Source organism: Crocuta crocuta, unplaced genomic scaffold, assembly GCF_008692635.1.
Source record: "Crocuta crocuta isolate KB4526 unplaced genomic scaffold, BGI_CrCroc_1.0 scaffold119, whole genome shotgun sequence".
Classification (NCBI taxonomy): Eukaryota; Metazoa; Chordata; class Mammalia; order Carnivora; family Hyaenidae; genus Crocuta; species Crocuta crocuta.
This window is the reverse complement of record NW_027551562.1, coordinates 9,408,399-9,427,792: the sequence shown is the minus strand read 5'-3', so window position 1 is coordinate 9,427,792 and position 19,394 is coordinate 9,408,399. Positions and strand designations below refer to the sequence as shown.

General features: G+C 51.4%; 1 protein-coding gene and 1 long non-coding RNA gene across 2 annotated transcripts in view; one reads left to right on the top strand and one right to left on the bottom strand.

The window, feature by feature from the left end:
• Positions 1–18: 18 nt before the first annotated feature.
• LOC144219911 (uncharacterized) lies at positions 19–2,978 on the bottom strand. Its single transcript, XR_013331536.1, has 3 exons — positions 2,780–2,978; positions 2,072–2,212; positions 19–159 (listed from the first exon to the last, which is right to left on the bottom strand). It is a non-coding gene; the product is annotated as an uncharacterized LOC144219911 (long non-coding RNA).
• Positions 2,979–3,091: 113 nt separating this feature from the next.
• LOC144219900 (maestro heat-like repeat family member 5) overlaps positions 3,092–19,394 on the top strand; it is a gene marked incomplete at its 5' end in the record, with an annotated part of 67,602 nt that continues 51,299 nt past the window's right edge. Inside the window, 4 exons of the mRNA XM_077750017.1 lie at positions 3,092–3,225; positions 13,226–13,410; positions 14,643–14,788; positions 15,689–15,817. Coding sequence (XP_077606143.1) covers positions 3,092–3,225; positions 13,226–13,410; positions 14,643–14,788; positions 15,689–15,817 — 594 coding nt within the window. The remainder of the gene's footprint in view (positions 3,226–13,225; positions 13,411–14,642; positions 14,789–15,688; positions 15,818–19,394) is intronic.

Below are 19,394 nucleotides of genomic sequence, written 5' to 3'. Positions count from 1 at the left end.
GGTCAGCCCGGGGCGGGGGAGGCGGGGGCGGGAGGAGGAAACTGACCGGATGTGGAGGGCGTCAGGTGTAGGGAGGGATGGGCTGTGGAGGATGGGGGCTTCTTGCTGAAACGGAGGTCCCAGGAGGGCGCACGTGGGTCCAGGAGAAGGTTCCAGAACCTGACCAAGCAGAGAATCTTTGTCAAGGGCGTTCCGGCGGAGGGCACTGCACAAGGCCTCAGAGGCTGAGCTGGCTGTAGCTGGGAGCAGGAGGGGGTGGGGGGAGGGAAGAGGGGCCTGGGTAGCAGGGCAGAGGCTGGGCTGCCGGCCCCAGGTGCCCCCCCCCCCCACTTTGGGGCAGTGCCAGCCGCCCCTGGTGTGGTCCCCAGCCGTAGTGGAGCTGGAGGGAGCCTGCGCAGGGGCGTGGAGGTGGGAGAGAGCTGCTGCTCCCACAGCGGCCGTCCCCCAGTGGGTAGCACCCCTAGGCCGCCCAGGCCTGCAGCGCCGGGGTCCCCTCNGCCGCCTCCAGGCCCAGCCTGGAGGCTCCGGGCCGTCCACGGGCCTCATCCGCACCCTGGGCTGGACCTCGGGGGCCTGTGGTTGAACTTGGCTCCACCGCTGCCTGATGGGTGACCTCCAGCCAGGTCCTCACCCTCTCTGAGCTTCATCCCAACCCAGGCTGGTGAGCACACCCAGCTCTGAAAAGCAGCCAGATGGCTGGTTGCCCACATCTCCCCGCTGTGTCCCTGGGTCCCGCCCCCAGCAGACAATGCTGACAGTTCCTGACAGGCTCCAGGGGAGACAGGGCCCTGCACCCCTGATGCCTGGCCATTTCCGTGGTGAGGGAGAGGGGAGACAGGCAAGTGTCAGATCTCAGTAGGCGACCCTCCCTGTATCGCCTGGGGCCGAGGTCCGTCCACAGAGACTCAGCCACTGCCCCACCCCGATGTGACGATGTGACGCTTGAATTCTCCAGACATGCAGCCTCCCCTAAACCCTGCAGAGACGGGAGGGCACGACCTCTGAAGCAGCTCCTTCATTTTACCTTCCTGGACTTGCAGGAAAGGTCCCCCTGGGAAACGAGGTGGCCGAAAATCTGCCTCAGTGTTGGTGGGGACAACTTATTCTGCAGAGTTGCAGGTCAGGGCCACAGGGGCCTTGGGAAGGTCAGGGCCAGAGCCTGCAAAGCCCCCAGGGCTCGTACCCTCCTCCGTCCCCTCCCTTCTGCCTGGCCCCGTAAGCAGCAAATGGGCAGCCCTAGGGGGCCCCACCCCCACACGGAGCTCTCACTCTTGCCCCAATTCCAAGTTCCCAAGTGGTGGGGAGACTGGAGGGCCGTCTTGCCCCATCATCCTGGCAAACAGCTGAAAAGGAGCTCTCTCCAGGGCTCCCTGCAGGTGGCTCCGTCTGTGTCCAGGAAGGAAGCCGCCCCCACCCAGGCTGATTTCCCGCTTCCAGCGCGGCGACAGGGCGCACGGAGTCGCTCAGGTGCGTGACGGCTCACGGTAGCTGGTCAGAGCTGTAGGTGACCCCTAGGGCACAGTGAGCTCTAGTCCTGACCAGGAAGTGATGAGTCTGGGGTATTTATTACCGGCTGTTAATACAGTGCACTTAATTGTGAGCTTCTGCGGCTGTATTTAACAACCAGCTCTCAAAAATCGCTGAGTGTTCAGGACAGCCGTGCAAGCCTCCTGGGGGCGGCTGTGGCACACCCCCGCCAGGCCACCCGCCACGGCGGTGCCCGGACACAGCCTGGGGGCACAGGCGGGACAACAGTCCAGGACGGGGGTCTCCAGGCTCCGTCTCGGGCTCAGCAGGGCCCCTTCCTCACGAGGGACTTTATGGGCCTGGTTCTCGGCTTCAGGGCGCTGGGGGGAGGGACTCGAGCTCGGGGCTCCAGGCAAACCCGGGTACGCGCTGACCTTTCCCACTTCAGAGAGACCCGAGGAGCGGCTTCCTGTCTGGGCCTCGGCGGGAACCCCAGCGCCACAGCGCCCGGGCCTGCGGGAAGGTGTGAGGGTCCAGGCGACATGCTCAGAAGAGTGCCGGGGACCGGAGAGGCCCCGATAAACACACCGTCGCGCCTGCTCACCTGGCTCCTGCAGCCCGTTTCCTCCCCACGACCTGGTAGGGACCCAGGGCCCCCGCTCGCAGGACCCCGGCTGGAGCCGGGGATGCCACTCGCGAGGCCAGCCTCCGTGCCACGGCCGCCACCCCATCCTGTACGCAGCGCCTGTCACAGGAAAGCAGTGTGAGTGTCAGAACCCCCAGGGGGAGGGCGGGCACTGTCCGCCCTGTTTGAAAGCGTCACGGCCTCAGTCGTCCAGCCAGCAGCACCGAGCTGGGTCTGAACCCCAGGGGCCAGTGCTAAGGCCCTGTGGCCTCAGGGGTGAGCACTGGCTGTCAAGTCTGAGATGCCCCAAGCAGGGCACTGGTCCCGGGCACAGGCCGTTTCCAGACGCAAGGGCTGTGCACACAGTGTGGCTTCGAGCACCCCTTGTGCCCCGGGCTGGCTGGGCAGAGGGACGTGGTTGCGGGATGGAGGTCGCTGGCCCAGCAGCGTCCTGGCTCTTAGCCCTCCGCTCCCCAGCCCCACCTGCAGGGCCTCCGACAGCCGAGTGTGGTGACGAGGGGCCATGCTGGGCGTCCCCCGCTGGCCTTCGGGACTCCCTTGCCCTGCAGCCTTGCAATGGACCAGGCCCAGTGAGACGGGCGGTCGCCGGGAAGGATGCGCTGTCTACTGCTGTGTGACAAATGACCCCAAAACCTAGTGGCTTACGACGCACGTCTACTGTCTCACCAGAGTCTCGGGGCCGGAATCCAGGATTAGCTGGGTCTTCGGTCTCGGGGTTCCTCACCAGCCAAGGTGTCAGCCAGGGCTCTGTGGGTCTTACAGGACACGTTCAAGACCAGGGATGGAAGGGCCAAGCCCCAGGCCGCACCTGTGCTCCCGCACACGCTGTACCGGGCCCAGAGCAGTGTCCAGTTCCCCGGCGCTGGCCCTGGGAAAGTGCCCTGAGCCCAGAACCATTGTGACCTCAGGGGTGAGGTCAGGGCTGGCCAGGGTGGGGGAGGGGGATACCCAGAGATAGGGCCGCCCCTCTGGGCATGAGGACAGAGCTGGCGCTGGGCCTGTGGGTTCTCCAAACTGCACCCCAACATGGACGGGCAGCATTTGGAAAAGCCACACAGCCACGGCCACGCCACGGCTGGCAGGACGCCATCGTCCACGTCCCAGAACCCCAGGTGAGCACAGCACCAGGCGGGACGTGTAGGAGGGGAAGCCCGATGCCCCGCTGCCCGCAGGTGCCCCGGCCCCTCCCTCTTTCAGGACGGTGCCTCCCCGCAGGGCACCCCCGGGGGCAGGGTTGGGGCCGAACCCCACCCGGCAGCTCTAGGCTTGGGGACAGGGGGACGGGAGGGAGGATATTGGATTCAAGTGCGGGCTTTGCCACCGTCCTGCAGTGTGGCTGGCGACTGCCTATAGGACCAGAGCTGTGGCTGGCAGCGTGTCAGTGTCCCTGTACACGCGTGCCTGTGCATGAGTGAACGCACGGACTGACCCACTGTCCACGTGCTTCCCTGAGCCTTGGCTTCCTACCCGCACGGTGGACAGTGGTCCAACGGCCAGTGACCCGGCAAAGACATGGCGCATCCTAGGGAGGCTCCTCCCGGCCTTCAGGCGGGTGCCCGGGGCCAGGCAGCGGCCGGCGGGCTCCCTCCCCTGCCTCCCCGGACCCCCAGGTGCCTTCCCAGGGGTCCTGGGCACCCAGCTCCCCAGACCATCCCCAGACAGGCTCCCGAGCAGGACCCCCATGCGCAATGCTATTCCAGAAGGGGCAGCTTTGTACTCGGTTCGAACTCACTTATTTTTGTGTGCACGCAGTTGTCGCTGTGTGTGTGTGTGTGTGTGTGTGTGTGTGTGTTGTCAGGCCCATCTCCGCCACCACCGCCGCATCTTGGATCACTTCTAAGGCGAGAAAGCGCTTCTCTCGGCAGCTGTTTGCCTGACTACGCTGTCGTTCTCTGTATTCAAAAATACACTCCACTCTGGTCGTCGCAGGGCCCGGATGCCGTCTCAGGGCCAGCTGCGGGCCAAGTGCTGTGGGTGTCACTGAGCAGCGTGCGTCCCCTCCGGGTGCAGAGGGGAGCTGGGCTCCCACTCTTCCCGAGCTGCCCTCAGGACCGGCCAGCCTGCCTCCCTCTGAAAGGCCGTACTTTGCGGGAGTGGCAGGGAAGTGGCTGGTTTTCTGTGGGGCTCTAGGAAGAAGGGGCCGTCCAGGAAGGTTCTAGTGTGCACTGAGCCCTGCTGGCCACGGCGCCCAGGATGCAGGCTTCAGGCTCAGGCTGGGTCTGAACCAGTGTCATTCTGCAGATGCTGTGCGTCCTGGGACAGGCCGCTGAACCTCTCTGTGTCTCAGCACCTCATGGGGTTGGGGTAGGCGGGCAGCATGAAGCGTGATGGGGGGGGTGGAGGGTCGGAGATCAGGTAATGGAGGGGCACCCATCCTCTCCGCAGGACGTCACATGCAGCGATGCCCAGAACGTCTCATTTACTCATCGCTCAGTCCCTCGGCCACCCCACACCCCACCGGGCACCTGACGGACGCCTGACCCCAGCGGCAGCCCAGAGCCCCAGCCTCCCTCACGAGGCTGTTTAGCATGACCACCAGCTCGTCCGGGCCATCCCGTGCTGGGCTTTGTCCGTCGCACTGTCCCCAGCCGGCACGGCAGTTTCTTGGGTGTGCATCACCTCCCTCCCCCCGCCCCAGACACAAGCTCTCCAAGGGAAGGGGTCTCTGTGTGTCTTGTTCAGGCGAACCCCCGGGCCCTGCAGCATCAATACCTCCTCCCAGAAGGAAGGCAGGAAGGAAGGGGGCTGCCCCCGTGGAGGGCTCGGGGACTGCGAAGATGGCCAGGCACCGCAGGCCGCGTGCCCCACCCCGCCCCTGCCCCAGCACCCCGTAAACACTTTCATCCGGGCCGACACTCCGTCGTGCAGAAATGCTACATCTCTGGTGGCTACATTCCAGTGGGGGAAACAGTCAATAAACCACCGATGTAAGAAAGTAAATTATATAATGTTAGAAGGTTAAAAGTGATGTGGAAACAAATGGAGAGGTTGGGGGTAGAGAGGGCAGGGTGAGGGGCACATTGCAATTTTAACTAAGTTCATCCAGGAGGTAACAAGTGAGGTGACTTAAAGGAGGTGAGAAACTGACCCAAGCAGCTATCTGGAGGGAGGATGTTTTCTGGACTGAAAGAACAGCCAGTGTAAAGGTCCTGGGGTAGAAATGTGCCTGGGGGTGTAAGGAGCAACACAAGTTCACTGCTGGGGCAGAGTAGCCAAGAGAAAGCAGACATGAGATCAGAGAGGGGGCGAAATCATTTTTGTTCTTAGAGATCTTGCTTTCTTTTTTATTGTGATATAATTTAGCTACAGTAAGATTCATCGTCTGTAGTGGGACACTGCAAGTTTTGACAAAGTCATAGTCGTGAAACCACTACCACACGCAAGATATGCAGCAGGTTTATCTCCCGGGTCCCCCGTGGCCTTTAGGTAGTCAACCCTCCTCCAACTTCCCATCCCTGTTCAGTTGGACCTTCTTCAGAAAGTCATAAAACTGGGGCAGCACGGTGTGCAGCGCCTGGGCTGGTTTCTGGCATGACGCGTTTGAGAGCCAACCATGTTGCTGTGCTTCTCAGGAATCCATTCCGTTTTATTGCTGATGAGCATTTCCATGGATGTAATACACAGCTTCTTCACGCATTCACCAGTCAAAAAGGACGTGTGCATTTCTTCTGTTGGGGCGATTACAAGTAGAGCCATTACAAACATTTGTGTACAGGTTTTGTGCGAACGTGATTTATTTTATCTGAGTGAATGCCTAGGAGGAGAGCAGCAGAGCGTACACTTAACCTTCTAAGAAAGCACCAAGCTCCTCTCCACACGGGCCGTACTGTTTTACACCCTCACCAGCAACGTACGAAAGGTCCAGTTATTCCGCAACGTCACCAGCACTTGGTATTTTCAGGGCTTTTCTCCCAACCTCGGCCATCCTAGTAGGCGTGTAGCCGTATTCCTCTCCAGCTTTAACTTGGGACATTGGGCACCTGTTACGTGCTTACTTACCATCTGTGTAGCTTCTCGGGTGGGATGTCTATTCAGATCTTTTGTCTGTATTTCATTAGATTGATTGCATTGGTGTTTGGGTTTTTGTTTTGTGAGTTATTTGCGTGTTCCGGACACGGACCTTTATCAGATATGTGATTTGCAAGTATTCCCTCGAAGTCCACAGCTTATCTTTTCATTTTTTTTCTAGATGTCTTTCAAAAAGCAGTTCTAAATTTTTATGAAATCCAATTTAACGTTTTTGGGGTCACATCTAAGAAAACTTTGTCTGATCCATGATCACAAAGATTTGTTTTCTCCTGTATTTCCTTCTACAAGTTTGGAACTCCAGGTTTTACTTTTAGGTCTATGATCTAGAGTTAATTTTTGTACATAATGTGAAGTATAGGTTGGGGGCCATTTTTTTGCACGTATGTATCCAATTATCACACACCATTTGTTGAATACACTTTCTTAATTGAATTACTTTTGCACTTTTATCAAAAATCAGTTACCTTTGTACATGTAAGTCTTTTTCTGGACTCGATTTTGCACTGAATATTTAGATAAATTTAGACAAAATTGACATCTTAACAGTATTGAGTCTTCTGATCCATGAAGATGGTATATCTTTCCACTTATTAAAGTATATTTTTGGTTTCTTTTATTGCTATTTATGTTTTACAGCTCACAGAACTTGCAATTATTTGTTAGATGTATACCTAAATATCTCATGTCTTTAATGCTACTGTGTAGGGTACCTTTTTTTCAAGTTTATTTATTTTGAGAGAGAGAGAGATAATGAGAATGAGTGGGGGAGGGGCAGAAGGAGAGAGGAAGAGAGAGAATCCCAGGTAGGCTCTTGATTGTGGGGCTTGATCCCATGAACTTTGAGATCCTGACCCAAGCCAAGATCAAGAACTGGACACTTAACCAACTGGGTTACCTATATGGAACTTTTTAAATTTCAATTCCCAACTGCTTGTTGCTAGTATAGTGAAATGTGACTGATTTTTGTATACTGACTATATTTTTGCAAATTTACTAAATTCCCTTTTCAGTTCTAGTAGCTTTTTTATAGATTCTTTGGAATTTTCTAATTAGGTGAAAACATCCTCTATAACTAAAGATCATTTGTTCCTTCCTTTCCAGTCGGTACACTTTTAATTAGTTTTCTTACCTGTTCATATTGACTAAGTCCTCAGTACCATGTTGAATAGAAGTGGTAAGAACATCCTTCCCTCATTTCCCAACTATGCGGGAAAAACATTCAGTCTTTCACCATTAAGTATGATATTAGCTACAGGATTTTTGCAGGTACTCTTTATCGAGTTGAGGAAGTTCCTTTAATTTCCGTTTTTATTGTGAATGGATGTGGAATGTTCTCAAATGCTTTCTCTGCATCTATTGAGATGATTATATGGTTTTCTTCTTTCATCTACAATGTTGGGAGTCACATTGATTTTCAAATGTTCTACCAGCCTTGCATGCCCAAGGTAGGGCTCACTGGGTCATGTAGATGAATGAGCATGTCCATATATTTTGGATTCTTATGTTAAGAAAGCTTGCAGTGTCTTTATTTAGTTTAGGCATGGGGGTATTAACACTCACCTCACTGAATGAGTTAGGAAGTGTTCCCTCACCTTTAATTTTCTGAAAGAGTTTTATTGATATCATTTCTTCCTTAAATGCTTGGTAGAGTTTAAGGGTAAAGCCATCTGGGCCTCAAGTTTTCTTTGTGGGAAGGTTTTCAGCTACAAAGTCAATATTTGTAATAGACAAGGGCTATTCTGGCTATTTAGTTCTTCTTGATTGAGCTTTGGTATTTAGTCCTTTTATGACCAAGGAATTCATCTATTTCATCCGGGTTGTCAACTTTATTGACATGAAGTTGTTCATAATATTCCCTCACTATCCTTTCAATGTCTGTAGGATCTTTAATGATGTATCTGTTCTTCCTCTTGATGTGAATAGTGTGTGTCTTCTTTCTTTTTGCCCTAATAAAGCCTGCTGGAGGTTTATCAAATGTATTCATCTTTTCAAAGGGCCGTCTTTTGGGTTTTATTGATTTTTTCTATTGCCTTTCTGTTTTCTACTTCATTAATTTCTGCTCGACTTTTTATTATTTTCTTTATTTGGGTTTAACTTTCCCTTTTTCCCCTAATTTTTTAGGTGGAAACTTAGGTCACTGATTGCAGACCCCTATTCTTTTCTAATACTGTAAGTTTCAATGTTGTAAATTTCCCTTGAAGCACTTAGCTGCGCCCCAGCATTTTTATATGTTGTGTTTTCATTTTCATTCAATTCAAAATAGTTTTTACTTTGTTTCAATTCCTTCTTGACCTATGCATTATTTAAAATTGTTGCTTAATTTCAAAATACTTGGGAATTTCCCATCTATCTTTCTGTTATTGATTTCTAATTTAATTTTATTGTGGTCATAGAGTACACTTTGTTTGATCTGAATCCTTCTAAACTTATGGAGACTATTTTATGGCCCAGAATATGATCTATTTTGGTAGATGTTCCATGTGCACTTGGAAGGAATACTTGTTCTTCTGCTGTTAGATGGAGAGTTTTGTAAATGCCAGTTAGATTACATTAGCTAAGAGTATTGTCCAAGTCTTTTATATCTTTAATGGTTTTCTGTCTTTTTGCTCTATCAATTATTGACAGAGAGATGGTGATATCTTTAACTATGATTCTACTATTCTTCAATGATTTCTCCTTTCAGTTCTATATTTTTTGCTTTATATATTTTGAGATTCTGTCATTAGGTGCATGAACAATTAAAACTAAGTCATCTTGATGAATAACCCCTTTATCATTATGAACTGATTCTTTTTTTTATTTGAGGGGAGGGAAGAGAGAGAGCATGTGATGAGCAGGGGAGGGACAGAGAGAGAGAGAGAGAATCTCAAGCAAGCTCCAAGCTCAGCATGGAGCCTGACATAGGGCTGGATCCCACGACTTTGGGATCAAGACCTGATCTAAAATCAAGAGTCAGATGCTTAACTGTCAGAGCCATCCAGGTGCCCCAAACTGATTCTCTTGATGTATGGCTATATTCTTAACTTTAAAATGAAAATATACTTTATCTGATATTAATATAGCCACTCCAGTTTTCAGATTATTATTAGCATGGTTTATCTTTTTCCATCCTTTATTTTTCATTGATTTGTGTCTATTGTATTTCAAGTGTATTTCTTATAGGCAGCATATACTTGGGTCTTGATTTTTTATTCAACTTGGCAGTCTCTGCTATTTGATTGAGATATTTAAAGCATTTGCATTTAATGTGATTAGTGAAATGATTTCCTTTTTTTTTAATGCTTTATTTATTTCTAGGAGAGAGAGAGACACAGCGTGAGCAGGGGAGGGTCAGAGAGAGGGAGTCACAGACTGAAAGAGGCTCCAGGCTCTGAGCTGGCAGTCAGCACAGAGCCCGATGCGGGGCTCGAACCCACGAACCGCGAGATCATGACCTAAGCGAAAGTCGGACGCTTAACCGACTAAGCCACCCAGGCGCCCCTGAAATGATTTAGTTTTAATTTACTGCCTTGCAATTTGTTTTTGCTTTGTTTCTTCTCTTCTTTGTTCTATTTTACCTCTTCCCCCTTCATTTGCATTAAGTGAGAATTTTTTATGGTTCCATTCTACATCTTTTGTTGGCTTATTACCATATATATTATGGTTTACTCTCTGATTTCTTAGTGACTGCTTTAACGCTTATAGTTTACAATTTTACAATATCTCAGTCTACCTTTAAGTGATATTGTGCCATTTAGAGTATAAGAATCTTACAACATTTTATTTCCCTTTCCCTCTCCTGGCCTTTATGGTATTGTTGACATATATTTTACTTCTACATTTGTTATAGGCCCCACAAGGCATTGTTATTTTTACTTTAAACCTGAAAAATAAGAAAGAATATTTTATATTCACTTACATATTCACCCTTTCCACTTTTTTTTTCTTTTTTTTCGTCCATATTTCCATCTGGTATAATTTTCCTTCTGTCTGAAAGGCTTCCCCAAACATTACTTATGGCACAGGTCTGCTGGGTATAAATTCTTTCAGCTTCAGTGCATATGATAAAGGCTTGGTTTTACCATCCGTTGTTAAAATGGTTTTCTCTGACTAGCTTGCCAGGTTTTTTTCTCTTAGTGCTTTAAAATTTTGCTTCATGTTGGGGCACCTGGGTGGTTCAGTCGGTTGAGCGTCCGACTTCAGCCCAGGTCATGATCTCACGGTTCGTGGGTTCGAGCCCCACGTTGGGCTCTGTGCTGACTGCCAGCTCAGAGCCTGGAGCCTGTTTCAGATTCTGTATCTTCCTCTCTCTCTGACCCTCCCCTGCTCACACTGTCTCTCTCTCTCTCTCAGAAATAAATAAAATATTTTTTAAATAAAAAATAAATAAAATGTTGCTTCATGTCTCTTGGCTTGCACTGGTTTTGACTAGAACTGCACCCTTGCTCTTATCTTTATACTTTTGCATATGATTTGTCCTTTATCTCTGGCTTTCTTTGTTAAGATTTTCTCTTGGCATTGGTTTTAGGCAATTTTATTTCAATGCCATTTGGTTTGGTTTTCTTTATGTTTGTTTCAGTTGAGGTTCATTACATTTCCTGGACCTGTGGGATTTTTAGTTTTTATTAATTTGGAAACTTCAGATATTATTTCTTCAAATATTGTTTTCTGTCTCCCTTTCTTCTCCTATGAGGGTTCACGTTACACACACACTGTGGATTTTGAGGTTGCTCTACAACTCAATGATGCTCTGTTCCATTTTTTCCAGTCTTTTTTCTATTTCTGTTTCATTTGTAGATAGTTTCTGCTGTAGTGTCTTCAAGTTCACTAATCTTTGCTCCTACTATGTCTAATTTGCTATTAAACTCATCCACTATATTCTTAACTTCAAACGTTGTATTCTTCATCTTGTTTATGTTTTCCATATCTCTCCGTAGCATGCTTATGTTTTAATCTACCATGTGGAACATGTGTAATATTGTTATAATAACGTTTAATGTCTTTGTCTATTAATTCTATCACTTGTGTCATTTCTGTGTTGCTTTTGGTAAGTCAATTTTCTTTCTCCTACTTAGGGGTCAACTTTCTTGCTGCCATGCATGCCTGGTAGTTTCTTATTCAATACCAGGCATTGTAAACTTTACCCTTTTGGGTGCTAGATATTTCTGTACTTTTCAAATATTCCTGAGTTTTGTTCTAGAACACAATTAATTTAAAAACAATTTGGTATTTTTGAGGCTTGCTTTTAAGCTTTGTTAGGCAGCACCAAAGCATTCCTGTCTAAGGATGTCCGTTTTTTCCCTCAAGACCAAGATAATACCGTTCAGAGTACTCTGCCCAATGCCCTGTGTATTACGAAGTCTTCCAGTCTGGCTGCTAAAACGAAGCGATTATTCTCAGCCTGTGTGAGCTCTGAGGATTGTTTCCACAGCTCCTCATGGGTGGCCCTTTTNCTGAGTGGTCGTTTTCTCTCACTGGGCAGCCTTCTCCTATTACTCTTCCCTGCAAACACAAGCCACTTTGGCCTCCCCAAACGTCCACCTCCTTTTCCTCCACTTGAGGGACCCACTGAGCTTTCTGGGTTCCCCCATCCTGCACTGCAAGTTAGAAACTTCCAGGCAGCACGTTGTGGCGATTTGGAGCTGACCCTGCAGGGCTGCCGTCTCTCTGGGACCCTTGTCTTCCACTTCTTGTTGCCTAATGTCTGATATTAGCGGGTTTGTCTATTTTTTCCAATTTTTGAGTTGTTTAAGGCAGGAGGGGGAATCTGGTCCCGGTTGCTCCATCTTGAAGCAAAATACTGGTGTTGTCTTTACCATCTTGAGGACTTTGAGCTTTTTGCTGAGTCCAGTGGGGAACCACAGAAGGTTTTGAGTGATATGATCTGACCTACATTTCTCACATAGTAGAATAAATTAATGTATAAATGTTAATAGACGAACTACCTTCTAATATACCATCTAATGTACCTATTGAATTTGTTGACAGTTTGCTGTCTTGCTCACTGTTACATCCTTAGTGAGTAGAAAGAACATTCCTTGCCCGTGGTCAGTATTTGGGAACCAGGAACTGAGAGTGATCAAGAAATGGGGTCCCAGAGGGGCTCCTGGGTGGCTTAGTCGGTTAAGCATCTGACTTTCACTTAGGTCATGATCTCGCGGTTCGTGGGTTCGAGCCCCGCGTCGGGCTCTGTGCTGACTGCCAGCTCAGAGCCTGGAGCCTCTTTCAGTCTGTGACTCCCTCTCTCTCTGACCCTCCCCTGCTCACGCTGTGTCTCTCTCTCTCCTAGAAATAAGTAAAACAATAAAAATAAAACAATAAAAACATTAAAAAATAAAAATAAAAAAAAAAAGAAATGGGGTCCCAGAGCAGGTAGAGCAGACACCCACTCCTGCCATGAGGCTCCAAGAGGAAGTTGTGAGACAAACAACTTGGCCACCAGCCCCAAAATGAAGCATCCCTCCTTTTTTGGCCCCTCTGGCAACGAGCACAGTCTGAGGGAATCCTGTCCCACATTTGCAAAAGGTGAGAAAGGGAAGAGGAAGTAGGAAGGAAACAGCCTCCAGGGGCCGATGTGCTTCCTTGTTTCTTCTCAGTATCTCTGTCGCAAACATACTTGTTCTCAAGCACCAGGCGGAGGGGTCTGGGGCACAGGTGGTGTCGCCCAGCGCACCCGTCTTCATGGCCCCTGCCCCCACCTGTCGTGCAGCTCCTGGGCCCCCACCGAGGACCCCCTCAGTGTCATGGGGTAGCCAGAGCAGTCCTGTGTGTGGTCCTGAAAAGACGGGCTCGTCCAAGTCAGTGCAAGAGCTAGAGTTGGGGACGCCACGCCCAGAGCCCTCCAGGTCTCGTCAGCCACGCTAGTGTCACCAGCACTTGCTGGGAAGTCAGGCCTCTCCAGGCCCACGGGAAATGCTCCCTGAGGCCTCCGGGCCCCTTCCCTACTCCCAGGGCCCAGCCAATCCATTGAGCAGAAGGTAGACACATGCAAGGATGTTGCCAAGCCTGATCCCGGCCAACGTGGTTCTCAGCGTCTACCGGGCTTGCGTTCATGAATGCTCGTGAGGCTGCCCACCTACATCCTGGACCTCTTTTCCTTTTCAGAACGTCCTGCCATGTCTCTGAATCCATGAAGGACTTGACTCACCTGAAGGTACTTCAGGACCCTGACCACAGGGACAGACAGAAGAGACACCCCACCACCATCATGCTCTGCAAGTCACAGAGCAGCCAGGCTGCCATGAGGCCCAAGGAGCACAAGGTGTTCATGGAAGAAGCCTACAACGCAGGTGATCACCAACCCTGGGACTCAAGCAGGCAGAAATGGGGTGGTCAGGCTCCAGTAGACCCCATCATGTCCCCGTGCCAAAAATGTCCTGGGAATGAGGGCCAGAGGGAATCCACCGCCTGGGATCTTGGGGACGTCAAGGGCCTTGGGGAGATAGTGAGGCTTTCAGCAGAGAGCTCTACATGCCCTCCTTGGCCTGTTCATGCCTCCTGAAGCACCGTCCTAAGCCCAAAACTTTCCCCCTCACCCCTCACCTTCCATTTTCCTCCCATACTGTTTCATACCTTAGGACCTCAGCCTAGGCCTGGCCATCTCACAGGAATGCTTTTCCCTTCATTCAAAGGATGACATGACTTCATCATTCTAGGCAAAGTTAAATTGCCACCTCCTCCAAGTGGCCAGTCCTGAATGCCCTCCATCTTTGTTGGCATGTATTAAATCCCTCCCCTCTCTGTGTGCCCACGGCCTTCTACACAACGACAGAACCAGAGTCCACCGACACTGAGTAGGGCTCCCACAGGCTAGGGGCTCCTTCAGAACTGAGCTGGGCCCTGACTCTCCTTTGAGCCCCCACACACAGTTCTGTGACCACACAGTGAACAACATTGAATGTTGAAGACTACATGGAGGTTGAGGGAGTGAAGGGATGACTAGATGGAGGAGTGGAGGGATGGATGGCTAATATGAGTGGATGGGTGATGGGGGTGGACGGATAAACTTATGAATGGATGAGTGGATAGAAAGGTGGATAGATGAATTTGTGAGCAGATGGGTGACGGATGGATGGATACGTTTACTAATGCGTGAACTGGTAGGTGAGCATAAAGATGGACAGACAGGTGGATGAATTAATGGGCAACTATTTGCCCATATGGATGAATGTGTGGGTGGATGGACAGATGAATATCTATGGATACGTAGATGATAGATGAATGGATAAGTAGATGGATAAAAAAGTGGTTGATTCAATGAATGGATGGAAATATGCATGGGTGTATAAGGGGGTGAAGACCTGCATGCAATCTGCTTCTTATCCTGTCTCAAACTCCAGGAGGACTGTTTGGACAGTCAGGAGGCCCAGGAACCTCCAATATGTTCAGTTCTTCAGTCTTCATTTTCAGATCACTCTTTCCCATTCCCAGCCCTACCCTTTCCCTGCCTCCCCATCCCTGCTGGCACAGTGTAACCTTCCCACAGCCCATCCACCCTCACACCTTTTTTCATCTCCTTTAGCCATTTGCTTCAAGATGCTCCAGGACCTGAATGGTTCAGACCCTGTCCACCTGAAGCACATCACCAAGAAGATCAAGAGCATGGCTCACAGGGCCCCCAACCTGGTGCTGGAAACCATCCATGACTACTTTGTAAACAACCCAGAGGTGGGAGCTGCTTGAGCCATTGGAGGGAATGCATGGAAGCAGAGGGAGGGCTGGACCCAAAGGCAGGTTCAAATGGTGGCTCTGTGGTACAGCTACATGATTTAGGGCAAGTCAGTCTCCTCATATGTCTAATGGGCTAAGCAGTGAGGAAAGAATGTGGACTGACATGTGTCAACCACCCTCAGAATAGTCTCATGATATAGATATTATGATCCCCATAGATGAGGAAACAGGCTTAGGAAAGGGAAGTGATTTGCCTAAAGTTACAGAGAGATTAAGTGGCAGAGATGGATGGATGGATGGATGGATGGATGGATGGATGGATGGATGGGTAGATGGATGGATAATGGATGGGAGGGTGGATGGATAGATGGATGGACGGATGGATGGATAGATAATGGATGGATGGATGGATATGTAGATGGATGGGTGGATGGATGGACAGATGGATGGATGGGTAGATGGATGGGTGGATGGAGGGATGGATGGATGGGTAGATGGATGGATAATGGATGGATGGGTAGATGGAGGGGTGGGTGGGTTGGTAGTTGGTAGATAGATGGATGGATAATTAGGTAGAAGATCTGATTGAGTTTTAACAAATGAATGAATGAACTGACTTCAGAGGTGGAATGCTTTTAAAATACCATAGCTATTCTTGAGGATAGAGACAAACTTTTAAGTGCCTGTTTCTGCAGAAGCCAGCTCAGGGCCTCCTATAGTGTGTGCTCACTAAATGGTTATTGGATGAATGGCCAAATGCATCCACTGTGACCCTCCCCTTCTGGCCTCCTCAGCCCCCTCAGCAACCTCCCCATGCCCAGGCTTTCACTGGTGACCACTCCCCATGTGACTGAACCCAATTTGGCCCTGAGCCTCTGCCCACTCTGCCACCCACAGATCTCCTCCCGGCACAAGTTCCGGCTGCTCCAGGTCCTGGAAGCAGTCATCAGAGCCAGCAACCACCTGGAGGAGGCCTGGGAGAAGACACTCATGCAGCTGGCCCTGGAGAACATGACCAAGTCCACGGTGGGCCTCCCATCCCCGCAAATAGGCCACTGCTGGGAATGCGGGCTGCCGCCCTGGCACCCGAATAATGCCGGGGTGCCCAGCTCCATGGTTGATTAAGTGATTTTTGTCCATTTTCATTTCCTTACCACAAGTCCCTTCAGAGGGACAAACTCTGGCACCCATTTTACAGTTGAGAAAAGTGAGATTCAGGGAGCTCCTTCCTTGTCTGAGTCAACAGGGCCTATAAATGGAAGAACCAAATGTCAGCTACCCCTCAGCACCCCTTCCTGGAAGCCCCCACCCTGAAGTGGGCTCTGGGTCCCTCTTCCACCGCCGGTTTTACGATTCCATGGCTGCCCCCACACCCAGACTCTGGAAGGCCTCCTGCGGGTCGCACCTGTGCTCCAGGCTTAACGCAGCCTCTGTGGCCGCCTCCCGAGTCCTGCCTGGCAGACACTTACAGGTTTGGTGGGTATCGTGCCCACCCCAGGATGATGTCCAGGGACCTGGCCCAGGCCTGCCCATGGCCTCAGCTGGCTTCAGCTCCAGACACTTGAGGGCTGCTGGCTCTCAGAACAGCCCAGGGTCCCCATGGTGGGCTAGCCGTGTTCCAAGCCTCAGCGCTCCGCGGGGCAGGAAAAAGTATAATTTAACCCTCCCACCAGATATCTGCAACCCCCGTTTACAGACGGAGGGACCGAGGCTTGGGCAGTTTAAAAGATGGTAAGTGGCCATCTTCAGGCTCCCCACAAAGTCTTCCCTCCTGGTACGGATGCAGAGAAGCAGGGAGCAAAGTTCAGAACCACTGTATTCATCCTCTTCCCCAAAGAATTTTAATTCTAAATTTAGATTCCAAATTCCTTATTAAAATTTTTTAACGTGTATTTATGTTAGAGAGAGAGAGACAGAGCGCGAGCGGGCGAGGGGCAGAGAGGAAGACGCGAATCTCAGGCAGCTTCCAGGCTCTGAGCTGTCAGGGGACTCGAACTCATGAGCTATGAAATCATGATCTGAGTCAAAGTCAGATGCTTAACCCGCTGAGCCACCCAGAGGTCCCTATGATCTTTTTTTTTTTAATTTAAGCCATCATGGGAAGCATGTCACCTGTGAATAGTTTAGAAACCAGGAAGAATAGAGTGGGGGAAGGCAGCGGTGAGGCTGTAGGACACGCAGAGCCCGCCAGTGTCTGGTTGGCGGCCTGGCACAGCCTCCCTGGGGGTGGACATGAGCACCTCTGAGCCAGGCCCACCTCCTGCTTCTATGCACACCGCGGCCCACCGCCAGCTCTCCAGGGCGGGCCAGTGTGGACCCTCTGTAGGCGCCGGGAGCCGGTCTAGGCCTCACGGAAGAGCTCATGCACGTCATCACCCAGGTCCGGCCAGCCGAGCCCATCTGGGTGTCCAAAGCCCAGTCTGGGACCCCCGTAGCCCATCGCCGCAGGGAACGGTGTCTCCGGGACCCTCCTTCCCGGCTTGACCTCTCGCTTTGAAGACACACATTCTCCAGCAGCTTCCTGAGAAAGTGTGTTTGGGAAGCACAGTTTGAGACCACGTGTTCCTGGAAATCTCTCTCTCCTGTTCCCCCTGGACTCTGCCTTGGAGACCCTGAACAGAAACATCGGAAATGGAGTCAGGAAGGTCAGGGTGGAGGCAGAGGCCACCGGGGAGGTTGGTCCGATGCACATCCACACCTGGACAAGCGTGACCTTCGGGCCATGCCCGACCACCAATGCAATGGCCACATCGTGTTGCCTTTTTCCCAGACTGAGGCTTATTTTGCTGAACTCCGACCCGGGGACAGCACAGTGACCTGTCGCGTGTAGAACATTATTTTTCCTACAGTGATCATAATTCTTCAAAACAGCTTCTAGAAGCCTGCGGGTCTGGGCCTCTTAAGCTCTTTCTCGAGCCCCAAGCGCATCTCCGTGACCTCCTGAATCAGTGTCTCCCAGGTTGGAATCCCTGAAGACCCCGAATAAACTGCTGGTTTGCTCCGCCGCTCACTTCCTTCCTGTTCGACAAGACCATTGACATGTTGGCAGCAGCGTCCCGTGTTCCCCCGCCGCTGGTGCCGCTGTAGTGACTCCAGAGTCACTGTGGACATTAGACCGTTACCTGCACGCAGCCCCTCTGCGGGCGGGCCCCGCGGTTCCCCAGGGTCTGTCGTTAGCCACCCTGAGCTCCGGCCCGGCCTCCCACAGTCTGACTGTCTCCAGACCTTTGCTTCCGGAAAAGATCAGTTATTTCACTGACGGTATCGTCCCCTCGTTTCCCTGCCCGAGGCTCAGGGACGCTCAGGTGCGGGGTGCTCAGTGCGCCCCAGGACCCTCGCCGGGCCTCTCTTCTACCAGCTCTGTCCTCCGTTCTGCTCTCTGAGGACCCGCTGTCTGTGGAGCTCCCAGCCCGGCCTGCATTCCACTGTCCCACAATCTTGATTTTGTGCCCAGAATGTTCATATGCGTATCATGCTGTTTTATCGTGGACACAATACCTGCTTTTATCTCTCAGGATATTGAAGAGACAGCTTTGCTTGAAGCTCTCACCTCTCTGGCCTGTATTGCCTCCCAGCGGCCGTGTTCTGGGTTCTGTGGGCCGTGTGGCGGTTCTGATCTCCAGCGTCGCTGTCTGTTCGTGGTTAGCGTCGATAGGGGGCTCTGAACGCACGGGCGGGTGACAGGATCTGGGGTCCACAGTGAGCCCACGGCTGCCCAGCACCCGTGCCAGCACCTCTACGGCTTTCGTCCTGGGCCGCCCAGCGACCCCAGAGAAGACTCTAACGGTGCTCGGCCCGGAGGTGTGAGGCCCAGGGGCAGCGCCGTGGAGGGCCCGGCCTCCTGCCACAGGCCCGCGCCCGCCCCGGCTGGAAACCCAGCCTCTGGGTGTGGAGTGGGTGCAGCATCTGGGCACCTGGCTCCTTGGACCACTGCACCCTCCCCTGCCCCCTGGGTGCAGAGGTCTGGCAGACGTGCCCCCGGAGTCGTGGGCGGGCCTGACCGGGCGGCACTAAGGCTGCCGCCTAGTGATCCCCAGGTCACTGTCCCTCGTTTGCTCTCCGGCTCCCAGAGCGTGGACGCTGTTGAACTTCTTAAAACATCGGGGGCGCCCAGGTGTCTCTGTGGGTGAAGCGTCTGACTCTAGACTTCGGCTCAGGTCATGCTCTCCCAGTTCGTGAGATCCGCCCTGTGTCTCGGCCCTGCCCCCGCTTGACCTCATGCACTCTCTCTCTCAAAATAAATAAGGAAACTTAAAAAATCTCCTAAATGTAGTTTAGTTGAGGTATTATTTTTGAAAGAGCAAAAGCAGTTTCAATCCACCATCTTAGTGAGGGTTTGCTTTCAGTTAATCATGAATGACAGAATGCCTCCGGTGGTGATTCAGATGGCGTCGCAGGGCGGGACTGGCGCCCCTCACTGTCAGGTGCCCCTGCGTGTAGGGCGGGCCCTGGCCTGCTGCCCGGCGACAGCACCCCTCACGCCAGCAGCCGCAGACATCACCTGACGGCTCTCACTAAAGTCTGGAGACAAGAGGAGCCCAAAATTAGAGCCACATCAAAAGAAATACGGGAACTTTGTTGAGAAAAGCCCCGGTGTAGCGAC